At 37.8% G+C, this 21,078-nt stretch overlaps 1 protein-coding gene and 1 non-coding gene across 2 annotated transcripts in view; both read right to left on the bottom strand.

Moving 5' to 3' along the window:
* Nucleotides 1–18,765, bottom strand: part of LOC124281930 (histone-lysine N-methyltransferase NSD2-like) — a 39,490-nt gene extending 20,725 nt beyond the window's left edge. Inside the window, 12 exon segments of the mRNA XM_046717936.1 lie at nucleotides 1,243–1,370; nucleotides 1,373–1,401; nucleotides 2,189–2,368; nucleotides 3,721–3,853; nucleotides 3,855–3,922; nucleotides 4,683–4,923; nucleotides 5,566–5,784; nucleotides 7,911–8,084; nucleotides 11,316–11,428; nucleotides 13,776–14,483; nucleotides 15,337–15,997; nucleotides 18,682–18,765. Of these exon segments, the coding sequence (XP_046573892.1) occupies nucleotides 1,243–1,370; nucleotides 1,373–1,401; nucleotides 2,189–2,368; nucleotides 3,721–3,853; nucleotides 3,855–3,922; nucleotides 4,683–4,923; nucleotides 5,566–5,784; nucleotides 7,911–8,084; nucleotides 11,316–11,428; nucleotides 13,776–14,483; nucleotides 15,337–15,958 (2,615 nt within the window). The 5' untranslated portion in view covers nucleotides 15,959–15,997; nucleotides 18,682–18,765.
* Nucleotides 8,572–8,737, bottom strand: LOC124281951. Its single transcript, XR_006900007.1, has one exon. It is a non-coding gene; the product is annotated as a small nucleolar RNA SNORA53 (small nucleolar RNA).
* Nucleotides 18,766–21,078: the final 2,313 nt, after the last annotated feature.

Here is a 21,078-nt window from a genome sequence, read left to right as displayed (position 1 = left end):
AAAATCAGACTTCTTTCGGACCGTTGGCAAATCTGCTGGATTTGTCAGAGGGTCAGACACTATTCGCGAACACTGGTGTTACATAACACAACATAACGTAACAGGAATATAGACACAAGGGCGCTTATTATGAACATCCTTGATCGCCGTGAACGTCCTCGGCTAAACACCGGAGGCACACCTTATGGCCATCCTGTGGCGGTAGTGTGGCACGGCACAACGCACAGGGCTCAAACTGCAACAAACAGAACCACGCCAGTGCTACTAGCAGGAACTGTGAAGCCGCAAACATATAAACACAAGTAAATAGCAACAAACGCAGGGGTGATTTTTAAATGCTACAAGCTAGAGCCAATACTAAACATACAATGCAAAGCAGAAAAAAGGCTAGCCGCACCTGCTTGTACATACTAGTGAGTAAAGTTGAGTGATACTAAACCAACACTCTATCAACGACTTAGCACAAATTTGCTGAAAAGAGAGAATTTAGGCAAGTCTCCCATATAATATGCAAAATATATGAACTCCCTACTACAAGCTACCAAGAACATGCATGTAGCAAGGAAACCACGATCACGCGGTCCGCCATTTTGCCTGCCACAAGGCTGGAAAACAGAGAACCCACGGCAAAAGATGAATGAGAATATCAATATATGAAGCCCATCTAACGCCCGTGCGTAAAGAAAGGAACCATACATACAGATTGAGACTCTTTACACTCATCTTATCGGTAGGAGAGCAAACTCGAAACAAACACCACATACTTCTATTCAACAGAACGACAGCATGAAAAGTGAGGTACGAGGTAGTCGGTGCGAGTTCCCTGCTCTTGGCTGTAGGGGGCCAGGTGGGGCCCTGTAGGGGTGGTCTCAAAACGGGTTTTTTGTTTTGTAAATATTTTATTGAAAAATATAGTTACAACTGTTGTAGGATTTAAAATGGACATTTTAATGCTTATATGTACCCCAAGGAGGACTTCTTCTGAAAAAGAATGTCCTTTCCTATTTTCATACCCTTGTAACAAACAAGTTAACTTATATGCTCATATTGTGAGAGAGTGAGTGAGTGAGTGAGTTAGTTTGGTTTTACAATGCTTTTGAGCAATATTCCAGCAATATCATGGCAGGGGACGACAGACATTGCACCCATGTGGGGAATAGAACCCAGATCTTCATCATGACGGGCAAACGCTTTAACCACTAAGCTACCCCACCGTCCCTGTCATATTGTGGAGTTCCTTACCTGTAGTTTCCAAGCTTGACCCAAATAATGTCACCATAGAGAGGTTTCTTCCCACTTCGACAGGTATGGCAGTACCAGCTTCCCTGGGGGAAGTCAATCTTCAGACACTGGGCATGGAATGCTGCAGGGGGCAGCTCTCACAACACAACAGTGTGCCACCTACAATCAATAGACAAATTTGTAAAAATATTTGCTTACTGTTCAAGTCCTTATTCACCAAAACTTACACTTTCATAGCAGTGTTTCCAAAGTTATGTCCCTCCAAAAGAAAATTGGGAAAAACCTACGGAATAGTTTAAAATTGAATGTTTTTACTTTTTCTATTCATGTATCAAGAAGTCTTATATTGAAACTTGGATTTTTTACTGCCATTTAATATAGACTGGGGCCAAACTATTGGGTTCTGAGCAGATCTAAATAAATCCCAGACCTTTTTCATATACACAAACACGCACACACACACACAAATCATTTTCAGAATCAAACCATAAAAAAATATTTTCCTGAACGTATGACAATTTCCTAATTCCTCAGGGTCCCGATCTACAAACAGTTTGTAACGCTGCAACCTGTCGTAACTCTATAGTTTACCATAGGCTTACAAATGTCGTAGCACTACAAACGTTTCGTGGATCTGGTCCCAGAAGAACAAATATTTTTCAGATGACACTTCACATCAAACATTCACCATAAAGTATTCTGGTCTCAAGAGTGTGAGCGAGTTTTATGCCGCATTCAGCAATATTCCTGCTATATGGCAACGGTCTGTAAATAATTGAGTCTGGACCAGACAATCCAATGAGCATCGATCTACGCAATTGCGATACGATAACATGTGTCAACCAAGTAAGCAAAACTGACCACCCAATCCTGTTAATCGCCTCTTATGACAAGCATGGGTTACTGAAGATCAATTCTAACCTGGATATTTAACAGAAGAACTTACCCTGGCTACATATAAAGCACCAACTGACATTGACATGGCTATGGTGAGCCTGAGATTTCTTGGGTTGGAAATGGTTGCTACACACTATGTTCAGTCCTGCCAAGTTCTTGCTCCCTGCAGCAATACAGAAGTCCCCAACATGGTACGCTGTTGGGCAGCGGACACAGCGATACAAACGACCTGAAAACACACACCAAATAACTCGTTGACATAATTTATATGATAAAATACACTGCTTCTAACAGTGGAGACACCGAAGACAAGGCTAAACCATTCAAGGTAGTACTCTTGATCGACCTGTCACACTCTCATGATGGGACCTGTCATAAAGATGTCTGGTTCCAATAAGTACCTTGGTCAAAATTTCAACCTCTACAATGTTTTTTAATGAACAGAGAGTTCAATAAAGCATAAAAAAATGTAATTTTACTCATGGAGTAAAATTGATAAAGCACCAACTGGCTATGGTGAGCCTGAGATTTCTTGGGTTGGAAATGGTTGCTACACACTATGTTCAGTCCTGCCAAGTTCTTGCTCCCTGCAGCAATACAGAAGTCCCAACATGAGTGCGGCTGTTGGGCAGCGACACTAGCGATACAAACGACCTGAAAACACACACCAAATAACTCGCTTGACATAATTTATATGATAAAATACACTGCTTCTAACAGTGGAGACACCGAAGACAAGGCTAAACCATTCGAGGTAGTACTCTTGATCGACCTGTCACACTCTCATGATGGGACCTGTCATAAAGATGTCTGGTTCCAATAAGTACCTTGGTCAAAATTTCAACCTCTACAATGTTTTTTAATGAACAGAGAGTTCAATAAAGCATAAAAAAAATGTCTGTTTCCGGTTACCTGACGCGACCCTATCCTAAACCCTCTCATAAATAAATGTCTGTTTCGGTTACCTGACGCACCCTATCCTAACCCCCCGACCCTAAACTTTTTTTTAACCAAGTCAAAATCATGACTGGAGTGCATTTCAACCCATCATTTTCATCCAAAATCGAGTAAGATGTTTTCATGGTTTTTTAGTGAATATAGGGCTTAAATGGATTGCACTGAACTGGCACAATAGGCTCTCACTGATGAAACCTGCAAATAAATAGCATGAATAATTATTTGATATAAAAATCTTCAATTTTTCCCCACACAGCATTGTCACTACATGATACCGTACTGTTGAAGACATTTTCAGTCCCACCTGGTGCTACTGAAAAATGAAATGAAAAGTAAAAAGAATAACAAAGATAAAATCGACACACCTACCCTATTTTTGTAAAGCATGTAATAGGAAACGGACATACTCTACCACTCCTATAACACATCAATTAAGAGGACAGGGAAATAAATCTTAAAAACCAGTGTGTTCCCATTCAGTGAGGATAAATGACCATTAAAAATATGAGACAGGGACCATGCCTTAGGCAAATCTGACATGCTGCAAACCAAGTTTGAAAGTCTGTCAACCATTCAATTTTTCAACATTGAATTCCATAATGGTTGTGATTATTTCATACCAACCTTTGGCTGCCTTTGGGTTCTTGTTGTTTTCTGACACACATGTGGCACATGCATGCAAGGGACAGGTGAATTTCTTGCCCTCGACATGGGACTGGGGGTACTTGACAACACACTCCTCATGGTAGAAGCGGCCCGCACTGGGACACCGAGCACCGCCGCACTTCTCCATCAGACTTCTTACAGGAGAAACACACATGGGTGCCTGAAATCATGCACATAAAAAGATGAGGACCAACATCAAACAATGACGAGAGCGAAATCTAACTTTGACATTTTGGCTAAATAATTTCCCTTACAAACAAACCAAATTATTTGTGCTTCTGTTTGTTATCAACGTCTCTCTGGTTAGACACACACATATTCTTTGCTACTGTTACACTGAACTCCTGGGAAAGCCTATTAAAGAACAACCTATATCTCACCACTCAGAGTGCCTTTTGATCACAAAAACGGAAATATGAATCTGAAGGAAAACCTATTTCAGAATTATTGCATGATGTATATTTCATATTCTTTGAATTCCCTTGGTATTTTTTGAAGTTCAAAACTTTCTAAAATTAGAAAATCTGAAACAAAATTTGCACTGCACCTCTCCTTTAGACAAAGGTGGTTCCAAAATTTGAAAATAGGTTTGTTTGTTTTGTTAGTTGTTTAATGCCACAAGCAGCATTGTTCAAGCTATATGGCAGTAACAAAATTAAAATATTCCAACCAATAGTTTTCAAGTTTAAAGTGGACAAACGGACTGATATACTTGTGACCTTTTCAGGTTGGGGCATAAAAATAACGTGAAAGAATAGCTGAGAAATCCATGATACTAGTTCCTCTATCATGGCATGACCGTTGTCATGAATCTGGTATTTTAATTTTAATTCTTAAACTTTATTTTCTTCAGAGTAGAATAACATATCAACAAGAAGTAGTAGTAGTAGTAGCAGCAGCAACAGTAGACATGTACATACCTGACTGGCACTCGTCACACTTGAAATCTCCTGTTGGTTCTTGTCCGAGGCCGAGACAATCCACATGGAAATGACCCTGACAGGGTCCAGTACACTCCACCAGATTGCCCACGTCCTCACAGATCAGACAGATGGGTTCACGCTTGGTATTGTCACTGGCATTTAGCTTGAAGATTTCCAAGTCCAAGTCAGGATCCACATCCTTTGGCATCTTCAGTGTCTTGATGGGCTTCACGTCAACCTGAAATGGTTGTCATCAGTCTTGACTGTACATGTGAAAATAGCAATGGTAAATCAAACTAAAATAACATGCTGGCAAACTATGCAGCAATATTATTAAACAGAAAGTATAATAAATACAAAGAATCAGTTAAAACCAATTCTCAGTTCCAGGTCCTGAAAATGTTAAGTCTAAAATTGTTCAGATCATAAAAGACTTTGAAGCTGGTGTTCAATATGTAAATCAAGGATGGTTGATCTATGCTCTTAACAGGCAAACGACAATTCTTCGTATGAAAATTTTAAATGAAAAACTTTGAAATGTACAAAAGAATGACAGCGAGTCAAACTGCGAAATGTCACGTATTCAGGTCTGGTGATAACACAAACTTTCATTGAAGATCTAGGATTTGAACCCATAACCAAAGGATCCTCACAACAAAGGGGCATAACTCTGCACAAGTCAGAGTACCAGTGAATGATACAGGGGGAACAAAGTTTCACAAAACACCACAAGACTGCATCTGTACCAAGATTCTGTCAAGAACTTTTCTACCAGTGGTCAGGCAGCATGGTCAAGCAACCAAATAGTTCAACACAACAGCCACAACCCTTTCTCCAAGCACGACACTGACAATACCAAGCTTATGTCCATGAACCATACCTGTGTGTCTGACCCCGAATCTGAGCTGTGACCTTGACATTCCACCTTTACACGAGCAGTTCGCTTCCTCTTTCCCTCGGGCACTGGGACAGAAGCAGGGGCTTCCACTTCCATTTTGATGGTCGTCTCCTCGCTTCCATTACTGACCACATCGCTCTTGTGACCTCTCCGTGACTTCGCCGGTTCAACTGGTGGTGGTGGTGGTGGTGGTGGTGGCAGCTACAAACGAAAATGAGAAACATCCAGCTTCATTCTTCTCCTTCAGTTCCATTGAGCGAAACTGGGGTCATATTTATTCACATGCTTGAAGTTACCAACACAACAGACACACAGCTAACCCGATGTGTAGTTGGATAAAAAGGAGTCTGCATGTTCAATTATCAGATTCTGGACATACCAGCAAAATATCAATACTGTGATGTAATTGAATTTGGTTATGTTTGGTGTAAGTATTGGGTACTTCGACACTCATTACAACTGTCCTTTGGTGCATGCTCAATCTACTGTCAAAATTCATTGTTTGTTTTTTGCCATACAAACATGTCAGAACAAAACAGTTGAATTTTGGCGAAGTTTCTAGTCAAACTGCCTTGAAAGACGATTGAATTGTGTGGCCTTTCCCTCTTTATCCTTCCATTACTCCTCCTCGTTATTCCATTGATCCGTGTTCCAGCAGTTTGATCACTGTGCGTATCCAATATGCACAAATAACAAACACTGACGGACATGTTAATTGTTTGGTTTTTATTATGCATAAAAGAATAATATTATTTGTCCTCAATAAAGAACATGTGTATATAATTATATATGTGCAGCAAATACTAGCTAGACTCATTTACTGTGGTATTAAATCTATATGGATTTTCTTGATGAATTGATTCATGTTGTTATATGAATGTTCTTGCATTACGCTCTCAGTTGGTAGTTGATCTACCTTCTACATCAAGTCTGAAAATAAATATAACCTTCTTTTATTATAAAACACTCTGCAGAGGAAAGGAGTGGGTAGCAAGACACCAGGACTATTAGAAGATCAAGAGAAATGTCTTTCACTAAACTACAAAATACTGAGGTGGATGTCCCATCTGATACACTGTAGCAATACCAAGCTTGTTTGTCTGTTGACAGCAATATTCCAGCTACATGAAGACGTACAGTACATAATCAGTAAAGGACAGACTCAGTATTACAGCATCCAACTCTGTTGGGCTACAAGAAGGGGCAATCAACAGAGTCACAAACACTGAACATCAGATCCAGTTAGATGCTTCGATTGATTGAGTGTAGTTTTACGCCATCACGGTGGGGAACACAAGAAATGGGCTTCACACATTGTATCCAGTTGGGGAATTGAACCCAGGTCTTTGGCTTGATGAGCGAACACTTTAACCACTACGCTACCCCACCGCCCCCAGACGCTTTGACCAACAAGCATGGGTTGCTCGGGACCTATTCTCATCCAGAATGCCACTGGGATAGCAATACCTTGTCACAGACACCAGCCATAACACCCCCTACCCGACCGCAAATAATATTAATAATAACAATTAAGGGATCAAATTTTTGTAACAAGTAAATTTGCCACAACTCACTAAGTTATCCCACGCCCGTCACAAAGTAAAAGTTATCCCCTTTCTACAGTTGTGGTTCAACTGATGGATATTCCCTTCCCTTCCTTTACATTAAACATGTTTGGAGAATAAATGCTAATAATAACCGACGTCATTCACAGAAAATAGTTCATTAAATCTAAGGACACTTTGAGGTAATACCTTTCTTATTGATACACTGCCTGAATCGCATGTGCTGCTTATTGAGTGGGTAAGGTAAACGGTTAGAAAGGTTGCCCACAGACACAACAGTGTATTAGAGACACTGGAAAATTCTCCGGAACATTTTTTGAACGTCTTTTATGACCTTGGTATAAAGCAGTATAATACCTGGTGTACAACCTTTGGAAATGAGTGCAAGCAAAACAATTCTTATGTCATTTGTTTACAAAAGACTTTTATCTTTATTTTGTCTTGAAATAAACAATACCTAAGCTAAGTACAAGAAATAAGTTTAGGGTCTTAGGTCGATGGAGAGTTACAATTGAAGCTTTAAGATGTGCAAAAGGCATGTGAGAGTCAAGCATGATATGGAAATTCAAATATGTAACTTAATTCTCAAAAAATTGAATTTTGCTATTAACTGATAGTGTCAGAATGTCTTAGTTCTCGAACAACTTTAAATGATCTGAAATCTTGTAAAACAGTTACAATGTGGGTCTTACCCTTAATATTTCATCTGTTATAAATTTCAAAAGACATGAAACAAACACATATATAAAAATTGATACAAACCCCAGATTCTTCCTTCTTCTCCTCCTCGGGTGCTACATCTGTGACCTCTGACCCAGGAAGGGCCTTGACCTCAGGTTCAGTTTCGCCCTCAGCCTCATCCAAATCCATCTTGATAACTCGCCTCGTCTCCCTCACCGGTCGGCCACTACTCCTTTCTCCTTTCCTCTCCCGAGGCTGCCAGCAAAATCTTGCATTCAAAAGCTTATTTTCATGTAAAGAGTGCTCACGAGTACCAAGACGAAGCCAGAAGATGTAGTTTTAATCACCACGAACAAGCACTCAAATAGAAATTATTAGTAAAGCAATCAGCAAGAAAGAGGTACATAATTTGTAACCTATTTTCATCTCTTTCTGAACAGAATTCTGTAATCATTGCAACAAATGACTATTCCAGTTTTATTTTCCCAGGTTCTAGAGAAGAAATTATTACAATGTTGATCCAAATTCTATCAAGATATTGCTCTAATGGTTTTCAAATAGAAAATTTCATGATAATCTTTCTCTCACCATACCTCAATTATTAGTAACTGCAAGCATAGCAATACAGACTGCCAATATACACCAATCTGGCAAAAAGGCTCATTCTGTCCCAGCCAGCTATTGGGGAGAAGCAATGGGGCGGTCATGACGATGACCCCCACACATGCCCGCAAGCAGGGTGAAGGTCACAGACCATGCAACTCTCGGGGTAGCTGACTGAGGTATATTTCTCTAACACGCCAATGACTCAAGCACTCCCGATGGCACAACCTATAAAGTTGATGGACAAGCAACTACACACGAGCCTGCAGCTGCAAAGTCCCGAGAGTGGATCTAAGGAGCGTGTAAGAATCGATCGGAGGAAAACAGGGCACTCATGCAGAAAAAGTTAACAGAGGTGCAGGATTTCATTTCTGTTATCAAAGTTACTGCATGGAAACAATTTTGAAATGCTGAAGTGGCAATAGCTGGCTAGAAGATCAGAATGAGGCAACGCGAGTACAACATATAATTCAGAGGGATAAGATCAGCTTTACAACCAAGGAATTGAAATTTCATTCAAACAGATATAATGAAAAGAATCGTGATGTTATCACCAGACCATAGCATCATGACCAGAGAACAAAACAGCCTACCTGGTTTTCCAGTGTGTAACATCTCTATTCTATTACGATAACTATACCATTCTCCACACAGCTTTGTTTCGAATTTGGTCCAAATCACATTAACTATCAAAAAGAATTATCACTATCTTTCACAAAATTGGAAATAAAGCTCAGTAGTACCAACTATTCTTGTTGAGTACTATCTCCAATACAACTAGGAATAGCTGACTGCTTGAGGACCCATTTAAATGAGCAAATAATTCAAGGTAAATAAATACTAATTACTAGTCTTCCAATTAAAATGATGGTGTCAGAGATAGAAACAAATACTTTCAATCCACTTGCCCTTGTAATAGTAACATATCAAAACTCAATAAAAATGGCCAATTTCTACTGGTCCTTAAGACACTTGAACAATTAAGGTACTTTGACTATAAGCTAGTGTAAATTTCTATCAGTGTTTGCATGTGCGCAGCATATATTGAACTTTGAGTGAGTATGGTTTTACACAGCTTTTAACAATATTCCAGCAATATCACGATGGTCAACATCAGAAATGGGCTTCACATGTTGTACCCATGTAGGGAATCAAACCTGGGTCTTCAGCATGGTGAGCGAACTTTTTAACCACTAGGCTACCCCACCGCCCATATATTGAAACAAGTTACTTTGACTGGTTCTTGACTTTTAAACTTTAAGAAGAAAGAAAAAATTGGGTGAGATGTTAACAAGAGATGAAAAAGGTGATGTCACAACAAAAGCTTTAGTGAAAAACGGTATTGGGTTTTCATCATAATAGAACAGAGATTTAACACACTGGATAATCAAAGTTGACAAAATACCTGCAGCCATAACTTCTGCCACTGGTCCGAAGTTGAGTCTAATAATTTTTTTAGCAAGCTCGCCTAATAATAATGCATATTATAATACGAAACTCTACCAAAACAACGCCAAGAGATAAGTTCGGACTTGTAGGCAGGAAGGTTTTGGCATACAGTGTAGCTGCTTATTGACAATTCAGATGCTAGCTGTGTTCATCAGTTAAATTAATTTGGGATGTCGGCCATCCAGTTAGCAAACATTTATTCATTATTAACAGGCTTCACCAAACTAAATTTAACAGAAGCTTGGCTTGTAGTATTTTCACAATATTTACATGAATACCAGCGGACTTACTGAAGTATACACACACAATTATATAAGATTAATCATGTTAGTTTTTTGCTTGTAGTGTTTTCACAATATTTACTTCTATACCAGCGGACTTAATGAAGTACACACATACATAAGACTAATCATATTTTTGGGATGACTCTTAACTTCATAATTCATATTAAGACAGTGACAATAGATTCTGAAATATGCAATGGACAATCTCTACATGTAACCAGTTTGGCTTGTGCCATTTTGAAATAAATTTTCTTCTTTAATCACAATATACAAGCAATTCTTCAAATGTTATCCACTCAACCTTCAATGATATGACCTTTACAAGCGTCTTGGTGACAAACTATTTTAGTTATTATACTATTAGGTGCAAAATAACTTTGGGACAAGTTCCCATTTATAATCATGATTATTCATCTTTTAAGCCTTATGATAATTCTTATCATGAAAAAAGGACAATGGATTCTAATATATGTCTCGGCCATCTTCAAACCAAACCAAAGACACTTGCTCCATTTAAAATTGATTTTCTCCTCAGTTCAGGACGCAATTATTCTACACTTAACCTTTACACATGTAATCATTACAAACACATCAGTAAGCAAACTACAGAGTGCACCCTATTTGTCAGGCTTGGGAAGTCAATATAAGAATTACAACTGTATTTTTAAAAGAAAATGGGAAGTGTTCAACTTAGTACATCACAAAATACTAGCTTGATTCAACACATTATCCATTACAATCATTGCATTTTTATCCAAAATAGGTCAGATGTAACATCAATTTGCTGCAATACATTACATTATTACACTAGTATATGTATGTACATATCTGCCGTAACAGAACGGTCACTGGTTATCCGAGGCAAATGTTTCTAGTTACGATTGGCCTTTACTCTTTACAAAATATTTTCCAAATAATCTACTTTAAAGATAAATCAGATCACTTGAACAAACAATTCTGGATTAAGTTGCTGCAAATGGTTTCATCAAAATATCTCAAACTGAAGCAGGTTATTCACAGATAAGCATCCTTCCATTCAAACATGTCATGTCCTTAAAGGTCTAATGAAGAGTCCTATCAGCCGGCGTTTACCCCTACCTTCAAAGCAACCAATCTTATCCCCTGAAATACACTGTGAACCTGCACTTACACTCTTTTTCTGTTTCTTAGCCACTATCTCACAAAAGAGTTTATTGCCCTCTTCCGCTTCTAGCTTCTTGACCGAGGGTCTACTTACTCGTGGAGATCTCTTCGCACTGTTGCCTGAAAGGAACATAAGGAAATAGTTGAGCAAAATGTCACGTTTTGACAAATTTTCAATAAATAAAGTAGTCCAAATATTAAAGCCTCCAATATCTGTTATTCAATTAAACTTATTTTATCAGAGTTGTTTGTTGTTTAACACTGCGCTCAGCAATATTCCAGCTATATGGCGGTGGGCTGTAAATTATTAGGTCTATCAGTGATTGACATCATCAGCATGTCAATGAAAGTCAGCATGCTTGACCACCACCCAATCACGTTTGTCGCCTCCTACGACCAGATCTTTACAGGTCTCTACCCCAAGGCTGTAAATATATAGTGGTGTGGATGTGACCCTCTGTCATCACTATTCAGGTTAACGTAAATACCAGGTTCATTTTTACCACAGTATGGTATTCAATTTCTAATTAAATACAACATTATGTATTTTCTTGAATATTGTGAACACACAAACATAAACACCCCTTAACCGGATACAGTGTTTTGGAAAAACAGCCTTTTAGAGTAGTATATGCAGAAATTACCAAAATTACAAATATCACTGTTCCCTTTTCACATATTTGGATGACAAACAGGTGAAATTTATTGATGAAAATTGAGATTTGAAATAAAACATCACTGGACATAATATAAATTGCATTTCCTGTTTTGCTTGGCACAGTTTCATATGCAGATTAAGACAGTGTATTTTCTCACAATATAGGCCGAAATAGCAATGAACTGTTCGAAGAATCACATAAATCTAATAAATATTCCTTCTAATTTTACCCACTTACTAAGCCACTAATTTTCTAATATGTGACATTTTTTGTTGCAGCTTCTGCAATATGTACTTAGGCCAGACCAATTTTATTTCTTGTTTGACAGATCCGCCTGTCGTATTTTTTCAAGAATAAAGTTTCCCCCTCAATAGATAAAATCCTAATGTTTTTGGGCCAAAAAGGTAAACTTACAAGAAATTTCACTTCATAAATTGCCAAAAGTAAAATGATTTAACTATTTAGAAGGAATATTACTTTAACTGGTGATTTTATCTTTATTTTTTTCCCCCTTCCTGCCTCTAGGTTACTAAGGACAAAAATCTGTAAAACTTGAAATAAAATTGGTCTGGCCTTAGTAATAAAAAAATACCCGTGAGCGTTGCACTTTACTACAGATGATCCCTACTGTGTCGTATTTCATACATACGGAAATATTTCATCAGTCACCTTCAAGGCTCCCATGCTCACGATCACAATTACATTGTCAACTACATGTAGTAGTCCAACTTACACAAATATGACTTTTAATGAGTTACATTATGACATTAAGACATGTATACACTCTGTCAATTAAGTTTCCTCCAAGTCAGTTTTAGTTGAAAACTGACTGGCTGCTGTAAATAACAAAGTTGATGTGATCTGCTAATCACTTCACTCTTGTCAAATTCAGTGTAAACACTGACTAAGCAATATTTCAATATTAATCAAATAGATTACTTAGCCCAGATATACAATGAACACTTCCTACAATCAGACAGTGTAATTACAAGATTATAGAACAATTTTTTTGACATGGTATTTCCAGGGTTTCATATTCTTGGTAATGTCATCATGTTGGGTAAAAATAATGTTAATGGCATGCATTCTGCCAAAACCAATAAATACGACTGTGAACTTGAAATAGTGTGCACAACACTCAAGATAAATGCTAGAATGAAGAACAGACAAGTTTGAAAAGATTCACTGAAGCACGTAAAAATTGTTCTACTGGACTTTCTACAATCTGTTGTGGTATATATTGTTTCGAGTGCATCATTCAGTTTAATCAAGCATTGTGGTTGCCTCAACGTACCATGAGGATATACATAAAAAGTGATTTGGGAAAAAATTGTATTTTGTATCATTAGGCCAGACCAATTTTATTTCTTGCTTTACGGATCAACCTGTCGATTTTTTTCAAGAATAAGAAAAAAAATAAAAATTGATTTTCCCCGCTCAAAAAATCCTAATGTATTCATTGGCCAAAAATGTAAACATACAATAAATTGTGTTTTTAGATTGTTTTTATGCCCCATATACACTTCATAAATTGCCAAAAGTAACACACATTGAGTATTTACAAGGAATATTACTTTGACTGGTGAATTAATTTTTATTTTTTTTCCCTCCTGCCTTTAGGTTATCTGAGGACAAAAATCTGTAAAACAAGAAATAAAATTGGTTTGGCCTTAATATCAAAATAATATCCTGTGTTGGACGCAGTATTTCAGTGAGTTCAGTGTTATGTTTCATGCCTAGATATGCATTACATTTCAGCCTCAGCCATGCATTACGTTTCAGTTCTAACCATGCATATATCCACCAACCTGGTGTGGGTTTTTCTTCAGTGTCGGCCCCAGTGTATTTGGATGTGTATCTCGCCTTCTGCTCCTTTGTCATCATACTCCACTGCTGATGGAGATACTCCACTACCTGCTCATCATCATAGTCAGGATGATCGTCCAGCACGCCATCCCGGTGCTTGTGACAGAAGCTTTCAAATGAACCCTCGTACTTGGTCACCTTGTGTGGTACAGTTGGGCTCTTCGTGGTTTCCACATCGGAAACTTTTCGCTTCTTTGAAGTGGGACTAGCTTGTTCTGGGTTTTCTTCTTCCTCTTCGGGCTGTTTTCTCTTCCGACCTCGCTTCTGTTTCAGTGCTTTCTCGTCTTTCTTCGAGTCAGGTGTTTTAGGCGTTTTAGATGTTTTGGGAGTTTTGGGTCCCTTGCCAGCTGGGATTTCATACACAAACGTAAACTGTTGCTTGCGTTCATTTCTATCCAAATTGTATGCCTCTTCTGCAGCAGCCACGCCCACTTCCCATGCAGGGCGACGTGATGTATTCACCTTGTACATCTGCATGAACTTGCCTTTCATGGTTTTGGGTGCATTTTCAATTAAATTTTCTGCACGTTTGAAGAAACGTTCTTTCCCTTCAAAGGGAATGGCAGATGATTCATTGATCCAGCCTCTCTCTGCTTCATCACCAAAGAATTGCACATGATATGATCGCAATGCTTTCTGTTTCACAGTTACTGCAAGAAATGGAGGATTATTTTCATAAGTATGCAAAGGAACTACTCACAAATGTTAATCCAACAACATCAAAATATAATGTTTTGTCACAAATCCTTCTGACTGAGACATGAACTGGCAAAGACTTGAGACGGGGTTTTACATGGTACGCACAAATTTAAAGAATGGAAGCAGACAAATTCACGGCATCTAAATGTATGAACAATATTATTCATTGTACCCACAAAACACCTATGACTTTGCTGAGTGTTTGGTTCTTTCTTTCAGAGCAGTTACTTGAATCATTTCAACCATCAGTCCACATGATCAATGTTTCATTCCAGGCTCTAAAGAAATTATCAAAATGTACAGTTCTCTACACCATTACTTCACAGGACCTTCATATTGCCTGCTACCAAGACAAGTTGAATTGAACTCCCATACATCCTCATCATATACTAACTATAAGGCCTACTCGATATCTTGCTAGTAAATGACTTCAGGTAAGTTGATGCAATAGTGACTTTAGCAACATGTCTAAAGCCTGGGTCTTACATACATAACAGATTTGTCCAGACCAGCTTTGAGACAGATACTCTCCCACTTGTAATCAAATGACAACAGAAATAACAAATTTTAACTGAATGTGTTCCCATGACTCATAAACAAGAATATAAAAAAACAACAACAAATTCACAACAAAAAATCCTGCCCAGGGCAATGGGAATCCAAGATAAATCCTTGCACACCCACCTCTTTGAAAGTTGGGCCAAAAGAAAACTGGCTTGCAGAATGTACCTAAAAACAATTACAGAAGACAAAAACAATATTCCAAATTTGAAAAACCACTGAGGAAATACCATGAACACTTACCTCTGACTCTTGTAAAGATGCTGATGAAGGGGTCATACGAGACCATGCAAGGCCAGAAGGGGTGACCACTGACCTTGGCCCACAACAGGTCACCGACAAGATACTTTGAAGGACATCCTGATGCATCCTCTGCTGGTGCAGGTTGTTTAGGTGTGACTGCGGTCTCGGCTTTGGGAGGTTTTTGAGGTTTTTCGCTGGCGAACAACTCATCCTTAGGGACTTTCTTCTTGATTTGCCTTTTCTCACGACTCACAACTGCCGTTTCTTGGGCAGCAAGCTCGTAAGACTGACGCGACTTCTTTGGAGGTTGTCGAATAACTTCTTTTGGCTTTTCTTCAGGCTTTTCAGCTGCTTCAGCTGGAACATCGGCTGGCTTGTCTTGAGGGTTAGCTGCTGATTCTGATTTGTCCTCTTTTGCCTCTTCAGACACTTGGACAATATTGACAGTCTGGGCATCTTCCTTCTCGGGAGAATTCACTGGGTTCTTGACGCTGGCCTTGCTTTGGGCTATTTTGGGATTCTTGTTGACAGTTGGGATTTGAGGGAGATGATGATGAAAACCAGCACCAGCCCCAGACTGAGGAGCGATGCCATTAACAGATGGCTTTGCCTCAACTGACATGGTGATAGGAGAAACGGACTTCCAACGTCAACAGCGGATCTGAAAGCAATTTTCAGAATAGAGTATATGTCAGGTAGGATAGACATTTCAACAATCTTATGCAAAGAGGGCACAATGAAATTTTGTTTTTGATCTAAGCTTGAAGACTGCTTTTGTCTTGACTTCACAATAAGAATACCACAATATTTACTTTCAATTGTGAAAACAGACCCTTCAGCATAGATGCAATAAGATTCTATGTCATAGCTGTCAACTGTCCCCCATTATACTTAGGATTTTGATACAATCTTTTAGTCAAGATAAAAGTGCTACAAAACAGTTTAAAGAATATTACGGCCATGTAACTCTTAAACCTGTTTCATAATTTTAACACTTACTTCCACTAAAGCAACTCAAAGAAGGACCTCTGCCATCACAACAGTTGATGAGTGAGTTTAGTTTTATGCCGCTTTTAGCAATATTCCAGCAATTTCATGGTAGGGGACACCAGAAATGGGCTTCACACATTGTGCCCATGTGGGGATCGAACCTGTGTCTTCGGTGTGACGAACGAACGCCTTAACCACTAGGCTACCAAACGCCCCCAACAACAGTTTATCAATCTGGGTGGGGCTAAAACACTCTTGATTTCAAATTCAAAGAAATATTAGAAGCAGAATATTTTCACACTCCCCTTTGTCTTCATGCCAGGCATTTCCTTTAGTCATCTCAATGTCATGGAAACTACTGGGTAGGTGACGGAATAGAAAAGTGATTGTTGAAAACAAGTCACTGACCAAAACCACCAAAGTCAGCAATTATAAATGTCTGCTCAAGTTTACAGAAGCTTTGCCATACAATCCCTAGAACTGATGCCAATCTGCTAGCAGTCTGCTCAGTGTTGTTAAACAACAAACAAGACATTCCACAGCAACATACCAAAATTCATTCCCTTAGATGGATTTTCAAATAGTGAAAGTAGACATTATGAGGAGTTCTTCAACATGGTAAGGGATTAAGTATTCAAATTAGGGCTGGAACGATGCATCGAACTATCGATGGATTGCAGTTGCTGAGTCGCCGATAGAAATTAATCGATGGTAGAAACGAAACACTATCGATGCATCGATAGTATGTGCGACTATTGATAGTTTAGTAATTGACTTCCATTGATAAATGTGCAACGCAAAATACAGGATGTTTGGGAGCAGATTTTGCAGTTTCAATGAGTTTATGTTTTAACTGTTTACTTGATCTGGGTTTCAGGTTTCAAGTAATTAAAAGATACTGAAACTACTTCAACTTGTTTTATGTCATATAAACTATACATTCATTTGGGAAATGACTTCAAATGAGACAATTCAAGGGAGAAAAAACTTAGTATTGCAATAGTTGGTTGCAATAGACTATCACTATCGCAATAGTTGTTTCCCCTTCAATAGTCAACCCTAATTCAAATGTAAAGAAAGAATTTGGTATAAGCAAACCAAGACAAATTATCAATAAGTCTTTACATATGGAACTTTTAACACCTTAAACAAGCAAACAAGTGAACTTCGTGTGTGAAAAGAATTTACAGATTCAATTTCAGTTGTATGGTTAGAGGGTAGTTGCACTGTAAACAACAAAAGATCATCATGTACATCATGAGGCCCACCTACATTAGATGGTTATTTCTAAGAATAGTATGTTATTAAAATAAGAATATCCAGAAATGTCTCTTAAAAAGGAAAAATATTTCAAACTGATAACACAAAATCACAATGTATTGCACATTCATAAATAATTCTCATGAAATCCCATTTCCCTCACTTCATGTATCAGTTTGTTTACACATCAGAATGGAGCACAACGTTATGACAATACTGACAGAAGAGCTGGACAAACTTGAAAATCATACTCCTATGTCATGAATAATAATTGTTTTTGATAACTTTGTTTTCTGACAGATATTAAACCAACATAAAAATTTGCATGAATATCCTTTCAGGGGATGCAGAGAAAGTTCAGCACAATGAACATTTGCTTATGATCAATTGAAACAGACTACTGGAAAGATTCACTACACACACATCAGTTTCATTAGTGCCTTCTAAACACGTCTATACTCTGTGTACACACCAACAGGCTACGAAAGCATTTCCAATGTTATTAATCCTGTGAAATTAATCCAGCAGTATAGCCTTCGGTGAATCTTTAATCCTGCAAAGTGGGACCAAACTGGAAATAATAGTTTTGAAAATGCATCTTATTTCGCACCAGTGAGCTGTTTGAAAGGTTATATGACACCCAAATTAGATAAGTACTTTATGTGGCCCAACCGGGCGAGAAAATGAGGAGTCCTCTTTCAGAACATTGTCACTTGCATGCTAATTTCACGCCAGCGTTAGTAAATTTCATGGATTGGGAAGAAAATTTCGTCCCAAAACATTCAAAAAATGTAATCAGTAACGTGTACATAACAGTTGTTATAAATGTTAAACACTCGATAAACAAAAAATGCACAATTTAACCATCATGACATAAGCATCGAGCCAAAAACGCCTCTGATCTGTCCCGATGACCCCCTTACGGAATGTGTTTCTTTACGAGGAAGCCATTTTGTGTCGACAACACGCGGCAAGGTTAGGTCACCACACCAAACAATAGCGCCGTGCACAAATCGACATTAACAATACGTCATACTAGCTAAGTATAAGACTATAGATGTAAATACATGCATAACAGACATTTCGTTCCATTACCAAATCATTACTAGCTGCATAGTTTGATTTTCAAAGCACGATCCAACGCTCTTCCAACACTCTTCGGCCAGTTACGGCGGGAAAGTACGCGATTGTTGATTGGCTGACAATGTTACGGATACCCCCGAGTCGCCCGAAAGCGGTGAAAATGGCGCGTGATGTTTGCATAGCAGCCTGAATTTTCTCTTTTCAACCCAATATGAAATTATACTGGCTTTAAATGAACGCACATTGCACTTGTGTTTTCTTCATTTTTATATCATACCCAATATCAGACACTCAAACACTCGATTAAAGGCTGCTTCTTCAATATATCCCACATTTTCTATCAATGTTCATATCAGAAAATCCTCTTTCTATCCATTTACGTCACAGACTGTTTATTTTACATACAATTGCACAGAAATAGCAATTGTGCAATGTTTGGTTTTATTTATTTGGGAAATATCAGAATCTATTCTTTTATTTATTATGATATTATAAATAGTTCTACAATCGTATTTTATGCAAATTAAAGAAGACTTGTTTATGCATTATTTGCATAGGTGTACATGTATTGATATATCAAAGAACCATGTAGGAAAATGCCTTGTAGTGTGCTTTCTTGTTGACTGACGTGAAGAACGATTCTATATCTGCATAATCTTTGTGCATTTTATATACAAAATTATTAAATATAATATCTGAATAGAATTTACCAATACTATCAGCTCAAACAAAGTATACATGTATTACTTCTCAGACCTTCATTTATACAGACCTTTGAATCATCCCAAGGCAATAGGTTACTGAAATAGTGTACATATTTATTCATTGATACAAACTTATAAAATTCAAATGACCTTTTGGACATACAATTGTTACATGTTGAAATTAAAATTATGTTTCATTTATTTGATTAATAATGAATTTGCACCAAATAAGAAAGTAAGATTGTTTATGGATAACAGACAGATCAATCAAACAGATCTTGCACCAAATAGTTTCTTATTCTACATTAGACTTAGTGTAATATGTAAATGACGGAGTATCTGGCAAAACATGAAAATATGTTTAACACATAGTTACCAGACATCTCAATTGGTGGGATTTCAGGATCTCATGAATTTGAAAAATACAATGTATCAGCATTTAGGAACCATTCATAATTTATGTTTTTTTGTTTGTTTTGTGTGTTTGTTTGTTTGTGTGTATTTGTTTGTTTGTTTTTGTGTGTGTTTGTTTGTTTGTTTGTGTGTGTGTTTGTGTGTGTTTGTGTGTGTGTTTGTGTGTGCACGCGTGTGTGATTTTAAGGGAGGGTCACCCATTTTGTTCTGGGGAGCTAGGGGGGATGAGCAATTTTGTACACACCTACTTGGGGGATGGGTGGGGGTCAGGGGTCAGCATTTTTGTACAAAAAAATATGTTTAAAATTATGCTTAGAAATTATGGGAAGGGGAGGGGGGTAATTGATTTTGTACATGAGGGGGATTCACATTGTACATGCTTCTCCATTAAAATCATCATCACCCCCCTTGTCATAAGTTATGAATGGTCCCTTACATATGATAGTGAGAGTAAGTTATAGTAAGGGACCATTCATAATATATGGCAAGAGGGTGATGTTGATTTTAAGGGGTGGTCACCCATTTTGTTCTTGGGGGTGGGGGGTTAAGCAATTTTGTACATAAGAATATTAAAAAATTATGCTTAAAAATTATTGGAAATGGGGAGGAGGGGGTGTCATTGATTTTGTACATGACATGCAGGGGTGGGTGGGGGTAACACACTTTGTACATATATTTTAGGTGGGGTATGGTAAATGCTTTGGTCTCCATAAAAATCATCATCACTTCCCCCTCTAGCCATATTGAAAGGTCCTTAATGGGCCATAAAAATGACACGGTCATATAGATTAATTGAACTCATCGAAGATTGGTCGCAATGACTAAAAGCAATCGATGATGTTTTCTCATAATCAACATCAAACAATTTTGGAACACTTGTTTGCATTAACAATATTTTTCACAAGGTTGGTTTTGTCTGTTACATTCATACCCACTACAAGCTTGTTCCAAGTCATGATTGAAGTTATCTTAAAGACTCCAGGAACTTTATCTTCCTAGCATACTAGTCACCCTTTAAAGATGTGAAATTTGCAAATGCATTTTGTGCAATTTGAAAAAAAAACACACGAAAGAATTACATGTGTTTTCTTTCTTTTATTTATTTATATTTTTTGCTGCATTAACATACAACCAGGAAGATTTCATAAATGACGCTAACCAATTTTCTTTGATGATTGATTAGTTATAATGAACCAATCATCAATTATGAGATTTTAACCAATTCCCAACACTACTGTCATATCCATTTTCTATTTGAAACAAAATTATCAATTTGAATATTATTTAGGGC

This window comes from Haliotis rubra, unplaced genomic scaffold, assembly GCF_003918875.1.
Source record: "Haliotis rubra isolate DU_JTF1 unplaced genomic scaffold, ASM391887v1 Scf290, whole genome shotgun sequence".
Taxonomy (NCBI): Eukaryota; Metazoa; Mollusca; class Gastropoda; order Lepetellida; family Haliotidae; genus Haliotis; species Haliotis rubra.
Note: the sequence above shows the minus strand (reverse complement) of the source record. Positions and strands in the feature narration are given on the sequence as shown.